The sequence below is a fragment of the Mya arenaria genome, chromosome 12 (genome assembly GCF_026914265.1).
Source record: "Mya arenaria isolate MELC-2E11 chromosome 12, ASM2691426v1".
Classification (NCBI taxonomy): domain Eukaryota; kingdom Metazoa; phylum Mollusca; class Bivalvia; order Myida; family Myidae; genus Mya; species Mya arenaria.
The window spans coordinates 62892321-62920137 of NC_069133.1; the positions used below are offsets into that span (position 1 = coordinate 62892321).

The following is a 27817-nucleotide window of genomic DNA, read 5'->3' on the forward strand; positions in this document are numbered from 1 at the left end:
TACGAATGAAGTAATTTTATTTTGCATATATAATTATACTGTTTCAAGTTTAACTCTTAAAATTTTATTGAAATGTCATATTAGTACTTTTTAAACAATATCAGAGGACTGAATGGCCATATTTTAGTGTCCAACCTATGTGTCCAGTGGCGGGTCCGGGATTCGACGTTAGAGGGGGCGTAACTTAGGGGCATACACGTTTTACTTGCTCCCCTCCCTCATAGGGTGTTTGGGGTTCCTTCCCCCAAGAACATTTTAACAATTTATATCCCGAAATGGTGCATTTAGGGCGTTTTTTTATTACTTTTCTTCTCTAACATTGAAATAAAAAGTAAACTTGGAACTTGCACGATTGATTGGGGGGGGGGGCGGGTGCGCCCCCACCCTTAATCTGCTAGTGATGACCATGACCTCTGATCTACAATATATAATAGGCATTGGATGGGCTTTAATTTGTTCACAATCTGCTTTGCTAAGCAGTTGAGGAGCAATCTTTATACTTATTTTTGTTTAGAGCAAAACTTAAAGGCTTTGAGATATTGACTACAAGCATAATATACAGTTATATCTCGTTGAAGTGAAGTGCAGTGAACAAGAACCATGACCCTAGGTGCAGTTTCTTTTCAGTTATTGGCCCTTTGTTAATTTTCATACTTATTCTTTTGTCTGGAGCATAACTTGAAAAGTGTTTGAGGTATTGTCTTCAAACTAAATAAACAAATATATCTCATTTTGAAGAAATGGAGTGCACGTAGACATAAATTCGGGGGATTTTGTTTAGTTGTTGTCAATTGTTTCATATTCCTTAGTCTAAAGGCGTAGATGATATTGTTCTTAATTAGGCGGGAGATATTACTTCGCTTCAGAACTTTATATGTTGTTAAGCTATTGACTTCAACTGTACAAGTCAACTCAATTAAAAACTATGCTATACTTTAAACAAAAGAATGACATTTCCCTGATGTTAATCTCGTTATTTCTATATAATAGGACAATTAACTTAAGTGATGCCTTCTCACAGACATAAGGCATCCAATGAATATACATCATTCCAGTGATACTTCTTATTACAATAAGGTGGTGAAGTGGGGGTATTCATCGCATCCAGTGACAGCTTAAGTTGTTTTGGGTAAAGTAAACTATACCTTGAAATAGCATCTCACTATCGGATCATTTATCTAAACATTAACAATTTTCAGATGTTACATTGCTTCCACACATTATAAAGAAAATCAAATCCTATTATTTAAATCATAAGTATGTGAAAAATGTTACAATTACACATTGTTTAACACGATAGAAAAGCTTAGTTTCTAATCAAGAATTTAAATAATATTACATAATTTAAAAAACAGGCTACATTCTTTCCTTTATAATGTCTTAAGTACTAATCCATATGATAAAGGAATGCAAGTTAAATATTTTTCGTTTCGAATTGAATAAAAAACGTAAAACAATGTTGCTCTTAATTGAAGAAATATTGCCTTAATGTATTCCGGATTTTCTTTAAAGTGTACAAGTCATAAGAGCTTATGCCCTGTCAGTGTGTGCATCCGTGCATCCATGCGTCTGTCTGTATGCAATTGCTTGTGAACGCGATAAAGTCTTCAATTTTTTCTCATTCAAATTTACACCGTAGTTAGATATCTATTAGAGATAGGTTCCCTTTTTAAACCATACAGATCCGCCAATACATGACTAGATTATGGCTCTTGAAGTTATTAAAATAGTTATTGAAGCCAAGTCAAAAATTACATTCTAAAAGAGACAACCTGTTTTTTAGAGTGTGCAGTTAATTTCTGTGTAACTTTCCCTTGCCTTTGTTAACAGTGTTAAAAGTATAGTTAAAGAAACACATAATGTACTCAGAGAGTGTAGTTGGTCGTCCTTCCCTTTGTTAAAGAGGGTTAGTTGATTTTCAGCTCTACTGGCCAAGGGCAAGTGTACGTGGTTCGTGCGTCCGTCTGTACACAATTGCTTGTGAACGTGATAAAGTCGTCAGGGCCCATACCCATGATTTTTGTATGCAGCATCATATAGTGGTATTGTACCAAGTTAGTTAAATTTATGCCCATTGGGTCAAAGCTGGCGCCACTCCGGTCTACACAATTTCCCTGGTGATTTATATACGGAAATCTGTCAAAGTCTACTACAACTACTTCTTTCAATATTTGTTCGGAAAATAATTTCAACACTACAGATGGGATTGAAATAAAACTGATAGATAGATGCCAATGAGAGGAGGTGCAGTGCACAAGAACCATAATCCTATCATGCATACTCATTAAGGTATCTCCCCTTAACCATTTTAATAATTGGTGCTTGTCCTACTGATGGGATTGAAATAAAACTTAGTATATAGATAGATATCAATGAGAGGAAGAGCAGTACAGAAGCACCATACTCTTCTCATGTGTATTAAGGTAGCTCACCCCTAATGAAACCCCAACTCGAAACTCTTCAATTTTATGATGGTAAAACCTATGTAGTTAAGCACAGGATTAAAAAGCTTTTGAGAGTTTAAAGGTAGCGGTCCGATTCCATCCAGAAGCATTTATTCCCTTTACTTTTCTATTTGATGAAAGTAACTTACTTTTTTACAAGAGTTAATATGTTATCATTATACAGCAATTAAATACATGTTTTTAATTCTTTAATTTTAATTCTTACGCCTATGATGTTAAGCACAGGACTACAAATCTCTTGAGGGTTTCAAGGTAGCAGTTCGAACCTATCCAAGCCGGACAAATATTAATGTTTTGGATGACTTTGAATGTGACCTTTTGAGATATTTTCTTATCTTTGAAGCTACTGCAATGGAATTTGGACTATGTTTAAAGATGCACTATTACTCCCAAAAAAGATTTTTCCAAAATAAAACAATAGTTTTCATTTACCAAAAAGAATGAATAAATGTCGAAAAAAATGGTTACAATCTTGTTATCAGTTATTAATATTTTCCATAGATGCATTATTAAGTAATTAGTTAAAGCGGCACTCTCACTGATATACAATTTTTACCACTTTTTTATCTTTGAAAGAGCAACTTTTTGCGAAAATATCTGCACAACAGTTATATAAGATTGCTGACAAAAAATCAGATGGTAGATTTTCATATTTCCGTACGAAAATTAATGTGTTATGGCTTAAAATGTTACTAACGGTTTAAGAAAAATGCATAAAACATCAATTTTTGAACTTAAATATAAAATTCCGCGATCTATTTTTGTCAGCAGTCTTATATAACTGGTTTTCATGGATTTTCGCAAAAATTGGCTCGTTTCAAGACAAAAAAAATGTCAAAACGTTCAATCTGTGAGAGCGCAGCTTTAAAGGTTTATCACTCAAAATTTATGTTTGTTATACATGTGTATGTACTGATTTTGAATAAGAGTTTCATTTTAAAAGTTTGTAAACATATTTTAATACTGACATTGACAGGATACCTTTTGATGTACTTTCTTATGTTGGACCATGTGTTCAGTTTTGCGAACAATTATTATGCTTAGATATTTGATGGGCAGCATTGTCTTATGGCCCGCAACTAAGATTGTTCAATTTATGCCCCTAATTTCAAATGCCTCGAAGTTTACCTGTGTGATGTTGCAATATAAAAGAAATAAACTTAGAATATTCTTGTCTGAAACCGAAAGGCACAAAGCTAAGGTATTTGGTGTGCAACATTGTCTTATGGTAACAACGGATTAAAACTTTTACTCAGGTGAGCGATTTAGGGCCATTACGGCCCTCTTGTATCTCTATCAAACATATACAGCAGCTCGATATCCATGAGAGCTCGGTTACTTTTCGAAAACCCCAGCCAGATACGCTTATGTATGAGTGCTTTATGATTTATCAAATTATAATCTAAGGGGGACCACTTTTAAAGCTAGTAGTTTATTATTGTAATTTTTATCACCCGTTGTCCTTACTATGTTTTCTGTCCTCACGTGTTGAACGTGCAACGTTTTCAGCTAACCCAAACCTAAAATGCTCCAAGTGAACTATACGTATGTTGCCTTTGACCCATACATACATGCAAACATCATCATTTACATTGTAAACATGCATGTCTTTGCCTTATATTGAAATACAATTAAACATATCTGTTTAACATGTTGGCATTTGTAATGGCTTATCGTTTACACAAAAGAACAGTACATCCTATTAGCATCGCAATCACTCGCTGATGAAGTGCAAACTATCTACAATTCGCAAAAAGTTATAATAACGAAATATGGGGGCCATGAACATTAAAATATTGTAACATTGAAACAAAAGAATACAATTACTGTGAATATTGAAAGTAATGTTTAACACCCCAAGTACCTTTAAATAATCCTACACTCAAGTAATAATAATGATGAAAGTCAAACGTTTAAAACAAAAGTCTAACCTTAAATGTAATGGTAACGTACTGTTACATACACTAAAGGCCTATAAAGTACAGGCTACTGCAACTTTTCTTTTATCCTGCCAAAAGTTTCAGAGATGATGGGTTATCATCAAACGAACGAACATTAAAAAATAAATTTTAAAGAAATAGCGAGACACAAGTTTTCTTTATATTTTTAAAATCAAGACGCAACCTTTTAATACATGCTATATCTCCCCTTAAGCTCCAACGACCAAGTGGCAGAAAAATGGCAAATGGTTCAGTACGAAATATTACTTAAAGGTAGTACAGGACTGGCATTCTCACTGTGGGGGAGGGTTTTCACTATTGCTGTAAATGACCTGCATGCTCAATACACTCACTATAGAAACATCACAGTTATTGTACCTAATCGGTGAACCCAACATGTCTTATACAGTTTGGAATCGTTTTGGTTATTTGTCAAAAAATATATGGATTTGCCTTCTTTGTTTATGTGAGCTCATAATTAATATGTTTACAATTTTGAATATTTTGAATACATTAAATACATTTAAGAAAAATAATTGTGTATTTTATTGCTGTATTGTTGTATTGGACGTGTACCGGGTGATTCAATAATTGAACCTAAGTACCAGCCAAAACGTATCCGGCCCGTGGGCCCCAGATTATTCGTCAATGTCCTACTATTTGCATACGTATCTCAGTTTCAATTTACAATCGGTTTTCATAATTTCTATCGGATGCTTCTATGTTGCTCGGTCTGCTGCCATTGATACCAACATGTTTTTCGCCCGTTTCTTTTTCTGTGTAGAGCAAAGAAAGAAGATATTTGAACTGTCCCGAAAGAGCGTTGACAAAGCTGTTGAGCTCGGTTTGCGAATGCTTATCTATGACATAGAGGACTCCGGGCGTTTTACCGCGTTCAGGGAGCTGATGGCCAGCGAAAACGGTATACTTTATACAAATAATGTATGATGTTTTATTGAGAATAAAATGCTTTATCATAAATGACAAAAGTTAGGTGTGAACATGGGATAGTCACTTATATGTAATGAAAAATGGAGCCTACAGTGAAGAGCAAAGGATCCTTAACTGTAACCAAGATGCTTGTTAGAGGCCGATTGGTCGAGACCAAACATATACTACACTAGGGACACAAAACGTCACAAGACAAAAATACATAATACAAATAATAGTATTATTATGTTAACTACAGGGACACGCCCAGTAGTCGAAAATTCAAAACTAAACCCTGTTTAGTGGCACAAGACAAGGATACAAACTATAGTGAACTTGAGTTATAGACACACGCCCTTATAAATAAATGATCGGCTTTAAGCTATAAATATTACTTGCAATGAAATCGAAAGGGAATCAGCGCTCATTTTCAGTATAATTGAAATGTAAAAGTCTTTGCCTGCCAGGTACTTAAGAGTGAAATGATGATGAAGCCATGTATTATTATTGCAGGATATCCAAAGATTGCCCGATATATCGAGGGTGAAATTGTTGCTTCAGATGAACACTTCAGGAAACTTTTGGAACTGTTTGCTGATCAAATAGTTCCAGTAGTGAATCCAACGGAGATTTTACCATCCTTGCTTACAAGAGAACTTATAACGAACGAAGATGTTCAGAGGATTATAGCTGAAACGCATAACCACGGCAGGGACGTTGCAGCATGGGAAATGCTTTTAAGATTACAAAGCAGAAAGGAAAACTGGTTTAAAGATTTCTTGGTCATTTTGATTGACCATGGATATAACGATGTAGCGGAAAAACTGGAGCCGGATATGTTCAACAGTAATAATAAGCCATGTTATTTCTTAACGGACACAAAATATGAACTGCAAAAGGTGTAACAGTGTGGTTATTGCTTTGAATAAGCAGTGCTTTTAATACATTGTCCGCTATAAATGATTTGATTATTCTTAAAGCGTGAATCATTTTATTCATGCCAGTAAACTAGTTTCCAATTATAATATTGCCTTAAACAGTAAACATGTGAAACCCATGAATTAAAAAATTCCTATCATACAGGTAGTGGTAACAAGTTTCTACGTCTCATATTATATATACATATTGCAGAGATTGTTGTGCAGAAAAACGAAGACACTCAGTTGAGTGACAATTTAAGAGATAGCAACGTTTCTATGAGTTCTGAAACAGAGGAACCAAATGCTTTTGTGACTGAAAAATGTGAAATTGACAGTGGGGAGCACAAACAAACAAACACGGATATGGAAATGACAAATTTGAATTCAGAACCAATTGCCAGCTCTCATTGCAAACCTAACGAACTTGGATCGAATACCTTAAAGATTGAGTTGGACAAACTTGGCATGGAAATTGTGGACATGCTACTGCCGCAAAACAAAGAAGCAGTTGTGACTCCCTGCGTTAATGATGATACTACAAGTTTAAAAGCCATACAAGCAAGAACCTTCAGAAGTGACAGTCAGACAGATGATGCGATAACTGCGGATAAAAGCGAAACTGATAAATTTCAATTAAAAGAATCCATTACTCGATACCCTGATCACGAAGTACTGACCCATTTGAATATGGAAACAGAAGAAACACTTGTTAAAGTTATTGCAAGAGACGATATTACCAGCGGATTAAGTCCACAAGAGGCTCATGAAAACCAAACACAGTTAAAAATCCATGACGATTCTAGCAAAAATCACGTTTCACTGTCTGGTAGGTAAAATTAACAGCAGTTACTTAGTGAAGTTGTGATGACTTGTTCTTATGTTAATTCAAGATACACGTTGTTGTTGTTGTTGTTGTCTTGTATTTCTTTGTATTTTTTTCAGATTTCAGCAACGATGAAATTATTAAAGGTAACTTGAAATCTTTTTCTGGATATATCTGTCTGTGTTTGGAGCCAACCGACTTTTTAAGACTGCAATATTTTAATCAAGGTAAGAGTTTGCATTTCCAGTTAAAGTTATAAAACCTTGTCAAAGACTTATTATCACTACGTTTAAAGGCTCTCGGAAAGGCATCATTTACATTATTTTTGCAAAATGACACATCTTTGAATTATATAATTATGTTATGGGCGCCAGGCCACAGGTCCCATATTCGCAAAACGGCCCGAGTGCAAACTGAATTAGTGTATTTATTTTCTACTCTTCTTTAACAAAACAATATTAAAACTTTAGTGTGGTGACATTTACCAAACACACCACCTTGAATGAGTTTCTTGAAGCACGTTTACATTACATGAATGTTGTCGGGTTTCAATTAATGCGAAGACTCAGGAAATTATAGCTTTTATCTGTATTATATACCGATTATTTCATGAAACAGAGCAACGCAAAATGTTGAGAGACTGTGAAGACAACATGGCTGTCAAAATTGGCTATGATATTTTCATGAACGAAATTGACGACCCTGGACGATTTGTAGCTTTTTATGAGCTTATGGCTGGAGAAAATGGTATCGTAACAGTTGAATTTAATTTAATATACTATGCATTTGAATTGTTAGCGAATACTGTATCGTAATGTTGCTTAAATGAAAGCGAAAAATAAGATTTCTATGACTAACTTCCATACGAATATGGTGAATTGCTGTGTGTTTTCAAAATATTATGTTTGTATCTTTTAGGCTATCCCAAAATTGCACAGTTATTGAAAGGGGAGTTCGTTGCTTGTGACGAGCATTACAGAAGATTGCTGGATTTATTTGTGGACGATTTATTAGAAAAAATCCCTAATCCTACAACACTGATTCCTATTCTTGAAAGATTCAAAGCTATAAATGACGCTGACGCACAAGAAATAAGAGCAGAATATGTCAATAAAGGGCATTATCGAGCTATTTGGGTGTTGCTGTTCAAACTCCCTTGTAGAGTAGAGACTTGGTTTAAGGATTTCATGAATGCTCTCATTGAATGCGATTTATTGGCACTGGCTGAAAAGTTGGAACCTGACATTTACAAAAGTGAGATATTTCCTTTGTTGTTTATATTTCTTTTATCTAAATATTCTTAATTTTGAAAAACAATTTTTAATGTTTGTTTTGCTTTTAGTTTTTGAAACCATGAAATAACATTAATACAAAAAGATCAATTGTTTTCGAAAGTACAAAACCTAGACAAATATTCACGAAAAGGCATTAACCTAAAAATTTCTTCGACAAAAAATTAGCACTCAAACGACCATGTAAGCATCGTTGTATAACTGATTCTCTGTTTTAGAATTGATGGCGCAACATAGGTACAATAAACAAAACAGTTGTGTGACCGAGACAGAAATTGCATCTTCATTTGGTAAAAATACTTAATTTAGTGTGGTCTCTTAGCTAATTTGTAAACTTTATTGTTTTACATTTTTTTACGAAGGACAAGCCTTGTGGTCAAAACAATCAAATATGATCCCATTTTAGATGCACAATATTAGGGCCCAAGCGACATTGAACTAGAGACACAAACGTAAAACACCACAAACAGGCCATATACGCGTTAATAGCCTTACCAATAAACGATGGGATTACCGCCTAGAGACGGTCAGTGAATCATGTCAAATCAGGGTGAATGAATATTCCATTCTTTTTACATGTATATACATAGTGTAAATATTGTACTATTTGCTCTGCCATTCATATGCCAATTTTGCGGGCACAAACAATATTTACAACGATCATTTCGTAGAATCGGGAGAAGCAAAAAGCTGCGGAAATGAAGACGTCCCTGACGTAACATCGGCTTTCAAAGAACTTCTGCATAACACTGATAGCCATGAGACAGAAATATATTGTCGACTTCCAAAAGAGGGAACACAAACGACTGTAAAACAAGCAAGGTCTCAGATGTATACAACTGAAGCTGGTAAGGCTTAGACATAACACACTCAATTAAACGTGTACGGAATACAATGTCTTTTTTAATTAAGTTCAGAAACGTTAATCATCAATAATTATATTAAGATAGTTAAAGTGACACTCTTATTCAAAATTGATACATACACATGTAAAACAAAAATAAATTTTGAGTGATACATCCTCATATACTGACTAGATAATGCACTTATGGAAACTATTAATTAGTATTAACAATATTATAACCGTGAATTGAATAGCTGAAAACGCAATTTTAATGATTGGTGAATGCTTTAAGATTAACTGCGATCTACTATGGTCTCATAAGGTAGCATGCTATGTTTTCTGCACATTTCTTTCAAATAAAACTCGGTATCCTCCTATCTATTTGCCATATTGAATCAATTGTTTAAAATATGTTCAATGTTATGTTTGAGTAATAGTGCATCTTTAAACTCTATTCAATTTTACCTACCCTTATATCTTATATATTTTGATAATCAACAGGAAAGCGATTAGTTTATGACAAAGAGTTTTTATTGGCATGTAAAGGATCGCCCCTTTCTTCGATTTGTCCACCCGAAATAGCAAACATTCCGGACATTGACATACGTATGACTACTAGAATCGGTATGTTGAGTAGATTTAGATTTGTTAATGATGTCTTTCTCCTTTATTCGCTTATATCTTCGCGTCATTGTATCATACATACTCTTCATTTTGTTTTGCATTGCCACCAAAATCCTTATTTCATTTTGCACTTTCATCACATCAATAAATGGATCTGCAATACATATCATCACGTCAATTTTAATCAATTTGATAGTCATGTGCTTGACTGGCATGAAAAGAGTGCTACTGCTTTAAACAAATTAATTATGTATTAATCATATTTTTTAATAATTAATCATTTTGGACAGTATTTTAAGTACGTATGTCATTATCTATGTCTTCAATTCTTTATTGGCTGTTTTGGTTTAAATATCAGAGAAATTGTTTATTAGAAAAAAAGTTGAGTCTGTTATTTTTTCGTTCCAGTTCAAAACATGCTGTAACATCGTGTTCTATTTAAAAGTTTATTTAGTATCAATTCTTATTACATATTCTTCTACATATTAACTATTGTGCGTTTAAATTAATTGTTGTGCGTTTGTGTCCATTTAAAGAAGAAACTATGGATTCGTTATTAAAGTTTATGTTTTCCGAAAACTTTAAAGGTATGCATTTCATTGTAGCAAACACGCAGATGTATGTTGAAAAGTACATATAAGTATTCATTTTGACTGTACACAATTACTATACTGTATGTTTTAGGTGTCCAGGACGCAGGAAACAATGAGAATACGATACGAAACGATTTAAATATAATTGGACCGGAAAGGGTCTTTAGCGAGAAAGAATTTGAGATCAATATTGAGACAGGTGAGTTTAGCACAGTGCAGGTTTTGATATTCTGGTCTTGGTGATCTTTAAATAATATGATTAGGCCAAATACAAAATAGGTGCGTTTCAGGTAACGCTGGTAATTAATATGATTTAGTTTTTTTAAGCATAGGATATGCAGTTTAAGTGCTGCTTTCATTATTATCTCGACCTTTCGAAGAATATGGAGGCTATACTACTCGGCCCCAGCGTTGACGTCCGGTTAAATTTAAAGGGCATGTTAAAATATTTACTTATAACTACAATACCATTCACTAAATTTACTAAATACTGCAAACAGTTGTTCAGGACTATCCCAAAATGAGGTTACAGAACCTCATATTATCCTTCATACAATTGTACGCCGATGATTGACTTAGGAACTTAGGTTAATGTTTAAGAGCACTAAAGGTAAGGTCACTAAAATCGAAAAAAAATGCCAGCTGAAACTGAATCTCACAACGAAGGCTAAAGTTCTACTGCCGATCATCGGACACCTTGTTTCGTCGCATTGCGGCGTTTCTTGTTTACTTTTTAATTTGGCTCTTTGTGATGCTTTTCACAGACACATATTACATAGTTATTCTATTCATTTTAAGGGAAAGAGGCGTATAGTCGAGCGCTCTGCTCGGAAGCTCTTGTTATGGATGTACTTTGTGCTTCTAAGGATTTTATTTAGAATGTATATTTCTTCAAAGAAGCATATGTACAACATTGATAAAATGTCAACAGCAAAAGCAAATTGGACGTTTACTTTTCTAAATGAAAATTCGTGTGGCATTGCTTATGCATTTATTAATGATAATAATGAAAATGATCATGGTGATGATGAGGATAAGCAGAAGGAGGAAACGGAGGAGGAACATATAAGTGTGGACGATGAAGATGACGTTGGTGGTTGTGTCAGTTGTGATGCGAGTTTGGTCAAGATGATTTTTTGGAAGTATGTAAGAAATAATCATCAAATTAAAGAAAATATGTTTGAAGCTTATCGTTCGGTTTGTTTCCAGACCAAGACGATCTTGGAACGAATGTTAATGACGTGGATATAAGTCTACGGGGTTACCAAGAAGAGTTAGCACAGGAGGGTTGTGATGGAGAAAACGTTATAGTGATGGCTCCAACAAACTCGGGCAAGACCAGGGTGGCATGCAGAATTATGCAGGTAATTAATCTTCTAAAAAATCACTCTTCAAATAGTTTTGATGAATGAGTGTGAAAATGCTTTTATAAATGCCAAACTTCCTACCATTGCATATTATTTCATGCTTTATTTTATGAAAGCAACGGTTAGGATTCAAACATATTTTTTTAAGAATGAGCGCTTACCTCGTAGATTGATTTCATTTTCATTATGATGTTGTTAAATCCGTAATGTATACTCATAATGACAAGTCATGCATGATATTTTCTCTCAACATTAAAATTCTAGGTTCACCTAAGACGGAAAATAGCAGAAAGGAAGAAGGTTCGTATTTTATTTCTTGTCGAAAACGAAGCGCTAGCCATCCAGCAAGGAGAAGTATGTGCAGAACGACTTCCAACTTTCAGGACAAAGGTGTTCAGTGGAAACGTCCACAGGCTGAAAAAGCAAATGCTCTGGGATTTCCTTGAAAAGCAAGTCTGTTCGTAATTGTTAAAAACATGACGCAATGAAATTGGTAAAATGTCATAAACTGTTTGTGAAACCTGTCACATATGATGTTCGTCAAATGCTTTATGTAATCTATTAAAATATTTAGGCTTAATTACATTGAGTCGTAATATTTCATCAAGAAATTTCACAGTTAAATTTATGCACCAATCGTAGTCTAAATGCATGACAAATGTATGAAAAAAGAGAATTGAAAACATAAAATCATACATTTTTGTGCATTAAGTCCTCATTATTGAAACTTTTTCAAGACTGACTTGGTTTTTAACTGTTTTGTTTAATTGATTGCAGAAGAGACATCTTTGTTGTAACAGCACAGATTCTTGTGAATGCTTTAAAAGCAAAGAAAATTGAAAGCGTCAGAGAATTTTCTCTGATTGTGTTCGACGAATGTCATCATTCAAATAAACAACACATGTATAATGAAGTTATGGCTCGGTATCTTCACCTAAAACTGCGGGAGAAAGTCGATTCTTCTGAAATGCCCCAGGTGAGTATCAATACTTATTGTTGTTGTATATTTGTTATTTCATCTCACCGTATCGGCCTGTCGCTCAATAGCATAAACCTTTTTGTTGAAAATTAAATGTGTTTTTTTTTTATTTCTGAGCGACAAGCTTTTCTATCAGTGTTTTAATACGACATTTAAAATTCATTTAAAAGTTGATTAAGTTGTGTTAAAATGGCGATCTGCGACATACCATTTTTAGTAGCTCAATTCGCTGGTCTCTTATGCGACCTCGCTTTTGTTGCGATATATGCGTCGGTGGCTCCATCGTCGGTACAGGAAAACCTTGTTCAGGCAATACGTTGAATTACTAATGCAAACGCATCAGTAACTCTAAGGTTTTGCCCTTTTAATGTCATAAAATATGTCTTGTGCAAACAGTAAAGTACCGAATCATAATGAAACTAAGTGACAATGTGTGTTGGCGTATGTCTCGGTCAAGTTCGATCGTTTGGTAAATCACATCAGTTTCTTCATAGTTATGTCCCATGTACGTTAGAAAAGAAGGTTTATGTCTTGTACAGACGCTTAAGTATTTTTCCCTATTCATGATAACACTTTGTGAAGGTGTTTGAGGGCATAATGTCCCGGTTTAGTTTGTTCATGTGATAAATTGTCTAATAACTAGTAGGGTTTTGCCCCCATTAAAGGGGCCCTTCCACAGATTGAAAGTTTTTACTTTTTTACTTTTTTTTTAGCTCGTTTGATTTTGAAAACAAATGACGAGCTATTGTCGTCACTTGATTGCCGTCGTCGGAGGCATTGGTTAAGTTTTGCGTTTAGGTGTACATGAAAACTATCAAAACTATCACTTTGAAACTTGATGACCTTTCTCATCTAATGCCCTTCTTTACATTGTACCCTAAAGATGTTGAATCTCACATGTTTTTTGGGGGTAAAAACATGAAATTAATTTAATGGATTTTGAGAATTGGACATAGCTTCTTCAATTTTTGTTCGATTTCAAAATATCAAACAGGTTTTTGAGTGACACATTTGGAAGGGTAGGGGGAGAGTGGGGGATATTTTAGTATTTTTGACATTTGTAATATTTAGCTTGTCGGAATTTTAGCTCACCTTAGCCGTAGGTTGAGATGAGCTATTAAGATCGATGAATGTCCTTCGTCCGTCATCCGTCGTATGTCGTCTGTCGTCCGTCTACATTTAGTTTGTTAACACTCTAGTGGTCACATTTTTAGCTCACCAGAGCACGAAGTGCTCAAGGTGAGCTATTGTGATCGGTCTTAGTCCGTCGTTTGTCCGTCAATCCGTCCGTTCGTCAGTCCGCCCGTCCGTCAACAATATCTTAAAAAACATCTCCTCTAAAAATACAAGGCCAAATTCAATGAAACTCCGCAGGAAGCTTCCTTGGGTGACCCTCTACAAAAATACAACAAGGGGTCACCAACAATAACAACAAAATGGCCGACTTCCTGTTTTGCTTTAAAAAACATCTCCTCTGAAACTACCAGTCCAAATTCAATGAAACTTTACAGGATCCTTTCTTGGATGACCATCAACAAAAATAAAACAAGGGGTCACGATTGATCAACAACAATAACAACAACAAAATGGCTGACTTCCTGTTTTGCTTTAAAAAAATCATCTCTGAAACTACCAGTCCAAATTCAATGTTACTTTACAGGAAGCTTCCTTGGGTGACCCAAAAACCCATCTCCCCTGAAACTACCAATCCATATTCAATGAAACTTAGCAGATCATGATTGATCAACAACAACAACAACAACAACAACAACAACAGCAGCAACAACAACAAAATTGCCGTCTTCCTGTTTTGCTTTAAAGAATATATCCTCTGAAACTAACAGTCCAAATTCAATGTAACTATAAAGGAAGCTTCCTTGGGTGACCCTCTACGAAAAACAACAAGGGGTTACAATTGATTCACAACATTAACAACAGCAACAGCAACAAAATGGCAGACTTCCTGTTTTGCTTTAAAAAAATCATCTCTGAAACTACCAGTCCAAATTCAATGTTACTTTACAGGAAGCTTCCTTGGGTGACCCTCTACAAAAATACAACTAGGGGTTACAATTGATTAACAACAACAACAACAGCAACAACAACAAAATGGCCGACTTCCTGTTTTGCTTTCAAAAATCATCTCTGAAACTACCAGTCCAAATTCAATGCTACTATACAGGAAGCTTCCTTGGGTGACCCTCTACAGAAAGACAACAAGGGGTCACGATTGTTTAAAACAACAACAACAACAACAAAATGGCAGACTTCCTGTTTTGCTTTAAAAACATTTCCTCTGAAACTACCATTCCAAATTAAATAAAACTTTACAGGAAGCTTTCTTGGGTGACCCTCTACAAAAATACAACAAGGGGTCACCATTGAACAACAACAGCACCAACAACAACAAAATGACTGACTTCCTGTTTTGCTTTAAAATACACCTCCTCTGAAACTACCACTCCAAATTCAATGAACTTTACAGGAAGCTTCCTTGGGTGACCCTCTACAAAAATACAACAAGGGGTCACGATTGATCAACAACAACAACTACAAAATGGCTAACTTCCTGTTTTGCTTTAAAAAAATATCTCCTCTAAAATACCAGTCCAAATTAAATGAAACTTTACAGGAAGCTTTCTTGGGTGACCCTCTACGAAAATACAACAAGGGGTCGCCATTGATCAACAACAACAACAACAACAACAAAAATGGCCAACTTCCTGTTTTGCTTTAAAAAAACATCTCCTCTGAAACTACCAGGCAAAATTCACTGATACTTTACAGGAGGCTTCATTGCATGACCCTCTAGAAAAATTCAACAAGGTATTGAGATTGAACTACAACAACAACAAAATGGCCGACGTACTGTTTTGCTTTAAAAAAATCTCTAAAACTACCGGCCTAAATTCAATGAAACTTTACAGGTAGCTTCATTACATGACCCTTTACAAATATTAAACAAGGCATCAGTATCCTGGAAATTTGTCATAAAGGTTGTTTCGATGATTTCAAGCTCAAGTCCGAGTATGGGTCATCTAGGGTCAAAAATAAGCTTACAGAGCCAAAATATGGAAAAACCTTGTTAACACTCTAGAGGTAACATTTTCAGCCCAAATATCCTGGAAATTTGTCACAAATGTTTTTTCCATTGATTTCAAGCACAAGTTTGAATATGAGTCATCTGGGATCAAAACCTAGGCCACACAGCCCAAGTATAGAAAAACCTTGTTAACACTCTAGAGGTAACATTTTCAGTCCAAATATCCTGGAAATTTGTCAGAAACGTTGTTTTGATAATGTTTAAGTCAAGTTCCAATATGGGTCATCTGTTTTTTATTGTTTTATTATTGTTTTAAATCATTGAAAGTACCAAGTGCAAACTTCATGAACTTATTCACTGTAAATTGTGATTTTTTTGTGACGGTTATATATATCCAACCTAAATATTGTAAGTGTTATTGCCCTTTGTATCTTTTTAAACAAATTCGTATTTGTTATGTTTTACACGCCTTTTAAAAAAACTGGACATATAATATTTCTACCTATGGTGTATTGAAGGGCAGACAGGCACCATCCAGTATGTAGTCCGATCAATTAATTTTGAACCCTTTATCCAAGCATAACCAACTTTGGTTAGAATGTGTATGAACGTGTTTGATAATTAACAAAATTGCTGTAGCTACCCGAGAGTTATTGCGCAGAAATTACCTAAAATTACTCTTGTCCTATCAATAACATTTTAAGCATTTGTCCAATCATCACAAAAATTGGTGAGAATGTGAATTGGCATAATACACCAGAGAAGCCAAATCCCTGTTATTGCCCTTTAATTGTCAACAAGTCTACAATTTTACTAAGGTGAGCGATATAAAGCCATTGTTTAAGATTGTGCTTGGGTCACTTACATGCAAACTATCAAAGCTATCACTTTTAAACTTTGGAATACCTGTTCACTATCAAATGTTATAAATGAAATAAAAACAACCGTTAAACCAAGACGAGCGTTCAGCACCCGCAGGCGTTACTCTTGTTATTTTTTTGGTCTCAGATTAAGCTGATTTTGGCATAAATTCCTTCACTTCAGTCATATAAAATAACTCACATTCAAACAGATCTCAATTGTTAGAAACACTGCCGGAAATTTCATTTTTGCTTAAGGCTTTAATTTGTGAGAGTGCAGCTTCAAATTAAAAAAATAGTAGTTGAATGTGCGGACAATAACTCATGAATTGATTATCAAAATCTAACGAAACTTGGTTATATTGTGTGTGAGCACAATGTATCGTTCAATGTCGATCGTCGGGTAAATAAATCTAGAGTAATGTTTAAACCATTTTCTGTAATAACTTAATTTTTTTATTGTCCAATCGTGATGAATGATGGGGTATAATGTCTTTGTCATGAATGATCTCGGAGTGAATTAATTAAGTAGTTCCCAGTCATGCTAGGTTTTCATCTAAAAATAGAAGATTTACATTTTATGCAGACAATAACTTTAGCATTTATCACCAAATCATGTTGAAACTTTCTGACAGTGTTTGTATGCAGAAAATCTCAATCAAGTTTGTTTGTGTGACAATTCCCCTCTCCCCCCTGTTGATCAATCTGCTAGTATTGGTCCCTTGGCATTTTTGTTTATTTAAAATTGATTTAACTATGGCGTAAGCAGACAACGCATCCAGACCATTAAACAAACAACCAATTATCCGCTTCGAAACAGACATTATTATATCACCATACCTAGACGTTTAAGTGTTTATTCGAAATTAACAATCCCATCATCCATCGATTTGTGGAACCGGCTTGATATTCACCTTCGTAACAGTAACACACTTAATGAATTTAAGGCACGTTTAAAAGATACATACCAAGGCTTCAAATATCCACCATTCAAGAATCAGAAATGCTTGTAGCAACCTAAATGCACATCTCCACATAAACTTTCTTCGTGATAAACATATTTGTGACTGTGGATAAGGCATAGAAGATGCAGAACATTATTTCTTTAAATGTAGTAGATACGGCGAATAACGCGTGTTTTTTTTTCGAAATACTCGAATATTTCATCCTTTAAGTACATCAAAATTATTATTTGGGATAGAAGATAACACAGTCGATGAAAACAGTGTGCTTTTTATTGAAGTTCTTAAGTACATAAAATTAACGAAACGTTTCTTTTGATATCAGCCTCAATCACGATATAAATGGTCTGGTATGTTATAACACTGTATTTTTTTTCTCTTTTGGTGGCAACCAACTCTTTTTTTTTTCTAAAGTAATTAACGTTTTTTTTTATTCTTCTAGTTACTAGTTACTAGTAATCAAAGATTTAAACGGCATTGACGCTATAATAACGCCTGGGAATGGTTGAAACTAATGTTGTAATAGCTTGTAGCCTATTTGTTTTTTTTGTTTTATTTGATTGTTAGTGTACGTGTAAATTGTATGCAAGATAATTACAAAAAAGCAATAAAATATGATTAAACTAAACAACGCATCCGATACCGCGGAATTTCATTTATACATTGAAGAAGTTTTACGAAGCCTGTTCAGTTAGTTGTTGTTAAGTATTAATAAACAGACGATTATATTAAGCTTCTTAATGTGTTTATAAATTCTGAATTATATCCCCTCTTTGTAGATCGTTGGACTAACAGCATCCTTGGGCGTTGGTGGAAAGACTGAACTGGGCCAAGGAGTAGATCATATGAAGAGAATTATGGCAAACATGGACGCAAAGTTTCTCTGTACAGTGAGAAACCCCAAAACAATTCAGGAATTGAAATCATATGTGAACCCACCGGTTGAAGGTAAGCAGACGGTTTATTCTTATTAATTTCGTTTGGTGTCATTGGGGCAATGATAAACGCGCTGGAGTTTTGGCAATGGAATTTTCATTCTAATAAGTCTAAATGGTTAATTTTCGATTGATGCAAAACTTGATAACAACGGTTAATAAGAAGCAAGTGTGATATAGAATTACGTTATATATATCGTAAAGGAAACCTGTTTTTTTTTAAATGGAATGAAGTGCCTTTGTTATTACAGAACTATTGCCAGTTTATTCTTATTAATTTCGTTTGGTGTCATTGGGGCAATGATAAACGCGCTGGAGTTTTGGCAATGGAATTTTCATTCTAATAAGTCTAAATGGTTAATTTTCGATTGATGCAAAACTTGATAACAACGGTTAATAAGAAGCAAGTGTGATATAGAATTACGTTATATATATCGTAAAGGAAACCTGTTTTTTTTAAATGGAATGAAGTGCCTTTGTTATTACAGAACTATTGCCAGTGCCTGGAAGAGCTGACGATTCGTTCAAAAATGCTGTCGAAGAAATAGCCAAGCGCATCGACGCACATATGGCGACACATCGAGGTAAATTTACTGTATGAGTAGTTATTCAAGTTTTATAACAGGCTTATGTTTTTGACAAATAACTAACAAGAAACTGATATTACATTTATAAAGTTTTAAGCATAATGACGATGAGGATGTTGTTTTGTGAGTTTTGTTAGATCTGAAGAAAGCTTTAAACTGATTTAGATGAGTTATGGTCTTGCGTTGGTGTCGTCATCGATGGCATCTTTGTTATGCCCCTTGAAAATTGAAAATATTTTTTTCCCAAGGTTCAACTCTGCCATAACATAATAACCTTATTTACATGAAACATTGTACATGTGTTACTATTAACTAGTGCAGTAGTAACAGGAACATGTATAGCTTAGCCTATAATTCCGTTCAGTATAATTACATGGAACATTGTATACATAATATTAATGACAATATGCATAATGTGCACATTCTGCGGCGCTCTTTTTACCTTGATTTAAAGAAATTTACTTCTGCAGGGTTTTAAGTTATAATTGCTGTTTTATGAATCTAGCTTTACGGGATGCTGCTCCAGAGGATGAATTTATAAAGACAAAATGCAGATTTCCACCGACATTTGGAACCGACAAATACCTGCAATGGAATGCTGAGTTCGTGAAACATATTGCAAAGGTCCGATCAAAAGACATTCGTCGAGTGATAAATCCTTGTCGGTTACATTTAGAGGTAACAATTTCAATTTTTATTATTTTATTTTCCAAAGAGAAGAAGTCGAATGCATTGTCAAAATGTTATCGCCGACGGCGTACAAACACTTAAATTTAATAACTCATAAAAGGTTTGAAATAATGTTGTCTGATATATTACGCGCTTGTACAGCAAGTACCTTATACATGTACAACTTAAGTATTGACGTACTTGCCTTTTTCGACGAAAAATACAACAGAGAAGCGTTCGCTTCGCGCTGTTATGTTTAATGCAGTTCGCACATACATATGAGTCAAACAACCATTTTATAACTAGAAGGGTTTGGTAGATTATTTGGTTCAGAACACTCATTAACAAAACGCTTGTCAGTTTTACCATTTCAATCAGTAAAGGGCTTGGATTTTTGATAGCTTAAAAGAATGAGTACAAGTTACTCTCCAGTGTATGCATTTCTAAATATATGGAGTTTGAAAAAGGAACCATATGTAGTTTTATTTGTCATTCCAGGTGTACAACAAAGCGTTAATGGTGCATAGTGATGCGAGGATAAGAGATGCACTGGTTATTCTTAAAGAGTTTATGGAAGACTTCAGGGTAGTTCGAGCAGAACATCCTACAGACGACTTTCTCATGGCTCTTTATGATGGTAACTATTGTAAATTCAGTAATTAACTTGTTCATTGATGCAGTACGATATATTTATATTGGTACGACTTAGATCTATTGAACCACAATCTTGGCTTATCTCATGAACGTGGTCAAAATTGCGTTATGTACCATATAAACGGGAACAGCGGAAGATTCGGGGCAGCATCCAACACATTTTCCAATACAACTATTACTCCCCAAAATAAAATTACATACTTTACAATGTAACAGAACGTCAAGCTTAAACATGTACAGTAAACATATCACATTTATATGAATAATGATCATGAATGTTTGGAAATTGTTGTTTAAATGTTTTATTTCGTGTTGGCATTTAAATTCAACCAGGGATAAATCCGATGATATTCAGCACGAAAATAGCTCAAAATCTGTATCTTTTTATCGAAATTTCCCCTCTTTGGAAGACCGCCGTTTTAATCCGACAACGCATACGTCGTGTTGTGTATCAGATGACTTCATATTAAGCTTAGTGACGTCATTTTTAGCCACGGTAGATGGGACTTTTCAGAGATAGGCCATAATGTGGATTTCATTTCCCTCCTTTGTGGGATCGGCCATGGCTGTTGGCTGGCCATAAATTTAAGTCTAAATAATAAGTCTATGTTAGAGATCCTTTTGGCGAACTACAGCAGGGAAAGCTCGCACCATTTTCTGTGGAACGCCAATATGATGTACTCTTTGGTGTTCCCACATATTTGTGGGCCAATGGTAGTCGATGGTTCGCCCCATATACTGTAGCTCCATTTTATGTAAAGTAGATCTTACGGTAACTACAACCTTTTAATTTCGTAGAGAGTAGTTTGTCGGTCTACATGATTTGATACAGTCCTCTATTTTTCGAAGTGCGCTGTTCCCTCTGCACTGCGGGAAGTAAATGTGATTGACAGCTAAGGGTGCAGTTGAAGTTTACGTTATGAACCCGAATTCAAACTGATTTATAATCAGCTATCGACTATTCAGTGCACATTAAAATGTTGATGTGACAATGTTCAAATAAAAATTAAGCATTTACGTTGTGTTTTCTTCTCTTTTATTATTTTCTTTCTAATATACAACCAAGCACAATTTAGAACCAAAATGTGCATTTTTGTTGATTTTCATTCTCCTACAAAACAATATCAGAATAGCGTAATTTAAAAGAGCATAACATCATTACCGAGGCACTTATAATAATCCAAATATCTACAGGTTGTAGATTTTTAACAAAGAGTATCCTACCAGCTCATCGATCGGTGTTTTTTTCTAATTTTGTAGACCCAACGATTGATTTTATTTGCTATTATGTATTTTTCACAAAGCTACAATTATTGACCAATGCACGGTACTTATTCCTGAATTACTTACGATTTATTTATTCAATTAAGCTTTTAACTTTCGCGCCAAAATACCTTATTTGCGAACACCAACGGGTTAAGGAAGCTTTATAATGCATGAGAGTGTTTTAATTTCCTTCATTTTCTTCTCGAAACCTGTTTCACATATTCTAGATAATTATTTTCTGAAACTGCATACCGAATAACGCTGAATGTTTAGTTCTGTTTATATCGTAACACCTCTAGTTCAAATAACTGTTTAAAAAGATGATGTGCCAAAAAAAGTGGTTACACCCTGCATGTTGCATTACAAGCATTCACACATATCTTTTGTAGAGCTTCGTGAAGAAACATTCGACAGGGAACTAGAAAACCCCAAACTGCTCGAACTTGAGCGAATACTCTCTAGAGTTCTTTGCGATGACAAGAATGGCAGAGGAATTATATTTGTGCGAACGCGTGAATTGGCTCTAGCGTTGGTTAGATGGGTGAACGAAACAGATTGTTTGGACATTCTAAATGCTTCCGATTTCGTTGGACAAAGTGCATCCGCTTCAGTTGGAGGTATGGTATTTGAATTTCATAAATAATGAAGAAGTTATATAAATAAAGTACATGTATTCATTATCCAATCACGATGAGGTGACAGAGTATAGGCATAATGTATCGGTTAAGTTCGATCGCTGGGTAAATGGCGTAAGTAGATCCAGAGTTATATGTTACAAAATAGTATTTGTATGTCTTGTGTAGACGATTGTGTTAATATTTTGTATCCAACATGATAAAACTCGGTGACAGTTGTTGTGGGCACAATCTATCGATCTTTTTTATCGTTGGGTGAACCGACTCAGTTCTCTCAGCGTTATGTCCCTTTTACATCAAAACATCGGTTTATCTTGTGTAGACAATAACTTCAATATTTCTTACTCATTTATGATGGAGTTTGATGACAGTGCTTGTAGTCATAACATCTGGGTCAAGTTTGATCGTGTGATCAATAGCTTCTGTTACTTAATTTACTACACATTTTGCTCCTTTGTAGTACAATTGGGTGAAGGCTAAATATACACTGATTTACTTTTCTTATTCGTCACGTTGCATTTATTATTGATGTAAAAACGCCGGAATATTATACACTACTATATAATCGGTCTTTTATGTGCGACTACTGTGCTGGCATCAGAGAATAAGTAACAGTAAAAAGATAACGTCTCAAATGATATTCAGATAAAACCAATGCAAATGAAATGTGTAAATTTGCAAATATAACATATTCAAAGCATGGTTCAGATAAATGATGAACACCATGTTCAACGCATGACAATGATTATTGCTTCTTTTGATTAGTGTTTGCTACCTAATCAAAATAAATTAACGTTTGTGATTTTAACAGATTTGGTGAACAGCTTTGTAATAACACTAGGAAAAGATTTGGTTTCCCAAAAGATCAATGACGTTAATGCTCTAAAGTTGTTGACATTTCGCCAGGACCAATTTGTGAAAGAATGGTTATTACGTACAAGGTGATTTCCTACTTACATATATTGAACCAGCAATTCAAGTTGTTTCTGTTTAGGGATGACGAAGAGTGGCCAGAAAGATGTGTTGCAGTACTTTAAGGATGGACAACACCGACTTCTTATTGCGACGTCTGTAGCTGAGGAGGGTCTTGATATATCTAAATGCAACCTTGTGATTCGTTATGAGCATGTCACTAATGAAATCGTCAGACTTCAATCGAGAGGTAAACACTTGAAGACAAATAGTTGGAAACGTTAAAATTGACATATCAGCGAACCGATGAAATTAAGACACATAAACTCATTTATTTTAGCTCTATTATTACGACAGCTATAACCCGAAATATTTAGTATACTTGTGAATACACCGATCGAGATAAAAACAGCGTTTATGGAAGAATTAAATATAATTATACGAGAAATTATTCATAATATGATAATAATGTCATGTTATAAATAATATTAAGAATCAATGTGTTCAATAGTTTTTCCGGTACATTCATCTATGCTGATAATCTTTATTGAAAATATACCAACTTCAGGGCGGGCGAGAGCAAAAGATAGCTTGTATTATGTCATTGCGGAGGAGGGGTCTTGGATTCTGGAAAAAGAAGAAAAGAATCGTCAATGTGAGGAACTTATGAATAAGGTTGTTCCAGACCTGCAGGTGTTTATTCAAGATCATGCAAACGTCTGGGAGAGAGAGCTCTTAGAAATTCAAGAAAGAATGAAACAAGAGGAAGAAAAACAAGTAGAAGAAAGAGAGCTAAATACGGCAGCTACAGGTGTCCGCTTTGAATGCTTAAACTGCAGTTCCTTTATTTGCTTGTCTGACGATATTAGGGTCATAAAATATGCACATCATGTTATTATTGATGAAGAAGCAAAACGACGCCTTAGCCTCAAAAGAGGGGCTCCTTCCTTTATTGAACAAGAAGGCGCCCAATATGGAGGGGCCTTGTATTGCGCAAACGAGGAATGCCAACGGAGACTCGGATCGATTTGCACTTACAAATCCTCTGAGTTTCCACTGGTAGATCTAAAGAATTTCAGGATCGTTGACCATTTAGGAAAAGGTCGCTCGTTTAAGAAATGGAAAAAACTCAATTGCAGAATCGAGGAATTTACATTTGAAGACTTGGAGGCTGTTGTTGCTGAAAGACTTGCGAATGTTTAAACTGCTGGTGTCATTTTTGCGTTTGATGAAACATTTTGCTTTATGAATTACAAACTACAGCTACTAGATATAGTTAATTATCAATGCCGTTTTAAATACCAAAATAAAATTGTTGTTAACTCTTATTTCTTTCGTTTAATGTGCGTTTTAAAGTGTGCTGTTATTCATATTGACACTAACTTGAATGACATTCGTTGAAGCAAAATGCTTCAAATCGTTCCATTATTATCAATTGTGTTATTTAATTTATATTTGTAAATCAAATATTTATAGTATGCATTGTGATACATTGCACGTCATAGCTATCGTGTATAATTCATTGTGATAATTGTAAAAGTTGTGGCTATGTCAAAGTATAGCAATCTGGTGATTATGATAAACAACTAATATAATAGTCGCTGAGCGCGTTTCCCTTTCGTGGTACTGCATTGTCCAAAACATATATTATTCAAATGTTACCACGTCAGTCAGTCGTCTGGTGCGAATTTATTTATTCTCTGTACTGCATGTGTATTATATAAGTTATGTTTTTGCAATGCTTATCTGAATTAGCTTTGTGATTTGTTTTGGTGATATGGCTGCACATATCATGTATTCTTGTTCGACTGATGGAATTGCTTTGTACACTTTGCTTTGTAACGCCATAATATGTTGTAAGATTGCATGCAGAAGAACACAGCGACAGCCAAAAGTTAAATGTTTGCTTAACTTATTTTTTGTCATAATTTGAAATGGTATTTTGTGATTTATTTATTCATTTATCATTTAATTGCTTTTATAACATAACTTACGGCGCAGTAGTGATCCATGCAGTAGTAACTCCATGCAATATTGTTCATATGTAACTAGTGTTATACATATATAAATTGGGTAACTGCATCACAGACAATATATATTTATACGCGCTGTCAAAAAAAGTAAACAAACATGGCGTCGGCCGAATTTCTCCTCGAGGACAAAGTATCAATAGATGGCAAAGGGAATTGTATTGTAACCGTATTGTAACCGAAATTGATTTCTGTGGCTTTGGATCATTGTACATCGTAAAAACAGACGTACAATGTTATTGATTCTAATCCAATGGTATTTTCGTTTATAAATGTACATATCTTTATCTGAAACACTGATGTCGCTGACATTTGTTAAAGCAGTATGATTTCAATTCGATCATTTTTGTTGTGTTAAATTATTTTCTGTAAAATGAAGATGTCGGTTCTCATGATAGCTTTACATATTTATGGCATGCATTTTGATACATTGTATAATATAGCGATAATGCCTTTATATTGTGATAGTGTGATTGTCAAAGTGTAAACGCAGTGGTAACAGTATGACCATTGTAAATGTTGCGAAAGTGTGAGGTTATGCGCATATACACTTGTTTAAACCTCCATTTGACTCATGGCCCAGTGAACTCGAGCTTCTGTGATCTAAGGCGGTAATCCAATCATTCATTGATTAAGCGATTGTAATGTATGTTTGTGGTGTCTGTACATTTTCGTCTCTCGTTCATTGTCGTTTGGCCCTAACTCTATGCCTGTAAACAGGGTTCATACATTATGGTTGTACTACTGGGCATGGTCCTTCAGTTTTCATTGTATTACGTCAAATTATAAGAAAAACAACAACCCGTATTCACTGAACGTTATTTCTTGTTATGGTACTGGTGTTTTCTTTTCCAAGAAAGAGTCAAGTATTATGCGGGCCGCATAATACTTGACTCTTTCTTGGAAAAGAAGACACCTATGCGTGTAATTTTGTTGTTAATTAAACATTTATTTGACTGCCTTTTTCTAAGCCCGAGCCAAAACAATTCTTAGGGCGAATGCATGAATGTACCAAACCTTTTAAATCTACATGTTCAATTATCTAGCAACTTCATTGCATTTATACCACAAAGATTTCTCTTTATTTTGTCAAGAAGAAGAGTTTGTTACCTAAACTAGCTTCCTCCATGTATGTAATGCATACAGATAAAAGGTACAGCAAACCGTTAATGTATAGTATGAAGTGATTCCCCCATCTATGTAATGCATTTATATACGGGGTACAGCATACCGTTTATGACTAGTAGCTAGTGATAGTGCTTAAGATGTCTGTTATACAAATACGCTTGTCATGACAATAATGTCAAATGTTGATGCCTGTTGACACATTTAATTTTTGTGTCATTCTGAATATGTACACATGTAAACTAAATGTTGTTCTACAATCATTCTAGGCCAAATATGTGTGTTTGTAATTTTGTTCAGTATATTTATTTGCATATTCTTTCTTCACACATCAAAATTTTGGAAAAGATACAACTTTATATGGGGTAAAATTGTGGCATGTGAAAATCACATTATTGTATTATTAAGTATTAAATTAATCGTCGTTGCAACACACGTCTGGTATTGTGTTGGTTTAAGCAATATTTATTTTAATATAAAGGTTTTGATTTCCAGGTGTACAAAGTTAAGACACAATCAAACGATTAACTGATGCAATGATACATATAAAAAGTAGACAAGAGATATAAGTTAAAAAAAATAACCATGACGAGAAACAGAGCATTAAAGCTTTTACGTGCGGGCTTTATGTCCTGCTTCTGGAAATTTTGTGTTTGGGTCAGTTGATTGGTCCCATTTCGGCGAGCAATAATATATTGTGCAGAACTTTGTATTTCCTGTTTAGTATACATAATTTATATATTGTGTATCAAGGAGTCTTTTGCGTTCATGATTTTTGACTGAAGTGATTGTCTCTGTAGTTTTTTTGTATTATTGATGAAGTCACGTGTTTTGTCGGAATTAAAGTATGTTTGTTGAGCTCGTTATAACGGACGTTTTATTTCAACTTGTTGTTTGAAAACATTTGATGTATTTAAAAGGCAAATCTGTGATTTTGTAATATGTTGTTGATTGATATTTTCCAATAAGAGAAATGCATTGCCCAGATACTCGAAAACCGCCTTTAGACGATTAGTGAATGCTTGCTAAACCAATTAAATTGTTTAATGTTATGTCATAGTCTTAATAGATAGTTCATGATTGTTTTGATTCATTTATAATTCATTGTTTTACATTATCTTTATTTGTCTATAAAAGTATTTATACATTGCAATGTTATCAGTATTTATTTCTCTATTAAGAACATTCATATATTGTCTGTGATGGCTTTTTCTTTTTATGTCAATACTTTAGTTAACTGTATTTATATGGATAAACGTCGTGGATGTAGTAAAGCCTACTGTTAATCAAAGTGTTGTTATTTGTTGTATGTAAATACGCCTTGTTGATGACGGGCTCAAGATAACTTATATTGCATTAGTC

General features: G+C 34.4%; 1 protein-coding gene across 1 annotated transcript in view; it reads left to right on the top strand.

Moving 5' to 3' along the window:
• Nucleotides 1–26286, top strand: part of LOC128210220 (antiviral innate immune response receptor RIG-I-like) — a 32984-nt gene extending 6698 nt beyond the window's left edge. The window contains exons 3-22 of the mRNA XM_052914421.1: nt 5190–5327; nt 5849–6181; nt 6467–7081; nt 7198–7305; nt 7697–7825; nt 7997–8332; nt 8589–8660; nt 9042–9218; nt 9716–9838; nt 10523–10630; nt 11641–11795; nt 12063–12247; nt 12576–12774; nt 18422–18590; nt 19066–19161; nt 19670–19842; nt 20332–20470; nt 22143–22370; nt 23383–23550; nt 23869–26286. Coding sequence (XP_052770381.1) covers nt 5190–5327; nt 5849–6181; nt 6467–7081; nt 7198–7305; nt 7697–7825; nt 7997–8332; nt 8589–8660; nt 9042–9218; nt 9716–9838; nt 10523–10630; nt 11641–11795; nt 12063–12247; nt 12576–12774; nt 18422–18590; nt 19066–19161; nt 19670–19842; nt 20332–20470; nt 22143–22370; nt 23383–23550; nt 23869–24503 — 4286 coding nt within the window. The 3' untranslated portion in view covers nt 24504–26286. The remainder of the gene's footprint in view (nt 1–5189; nt 5328–5848; nt 6182–6466; nt 7082–7197; nt 7306–7696; nt 7826–7996; nt 8333–8588; nt 8661–9041; nt 9219–9715; nt 9839–10522; nt 10631–11640; nt 11796–12062; nt 12248–12575; nt 12775–18421; nt 18591–19065; nt 19162–19669; nt 19843–20331; nt 20471–22142; nt 22371–23382; nt 23551–23868) is intronic.
• Nucleotides 26287–27817: the final 1531 nt, after the last annotated feature.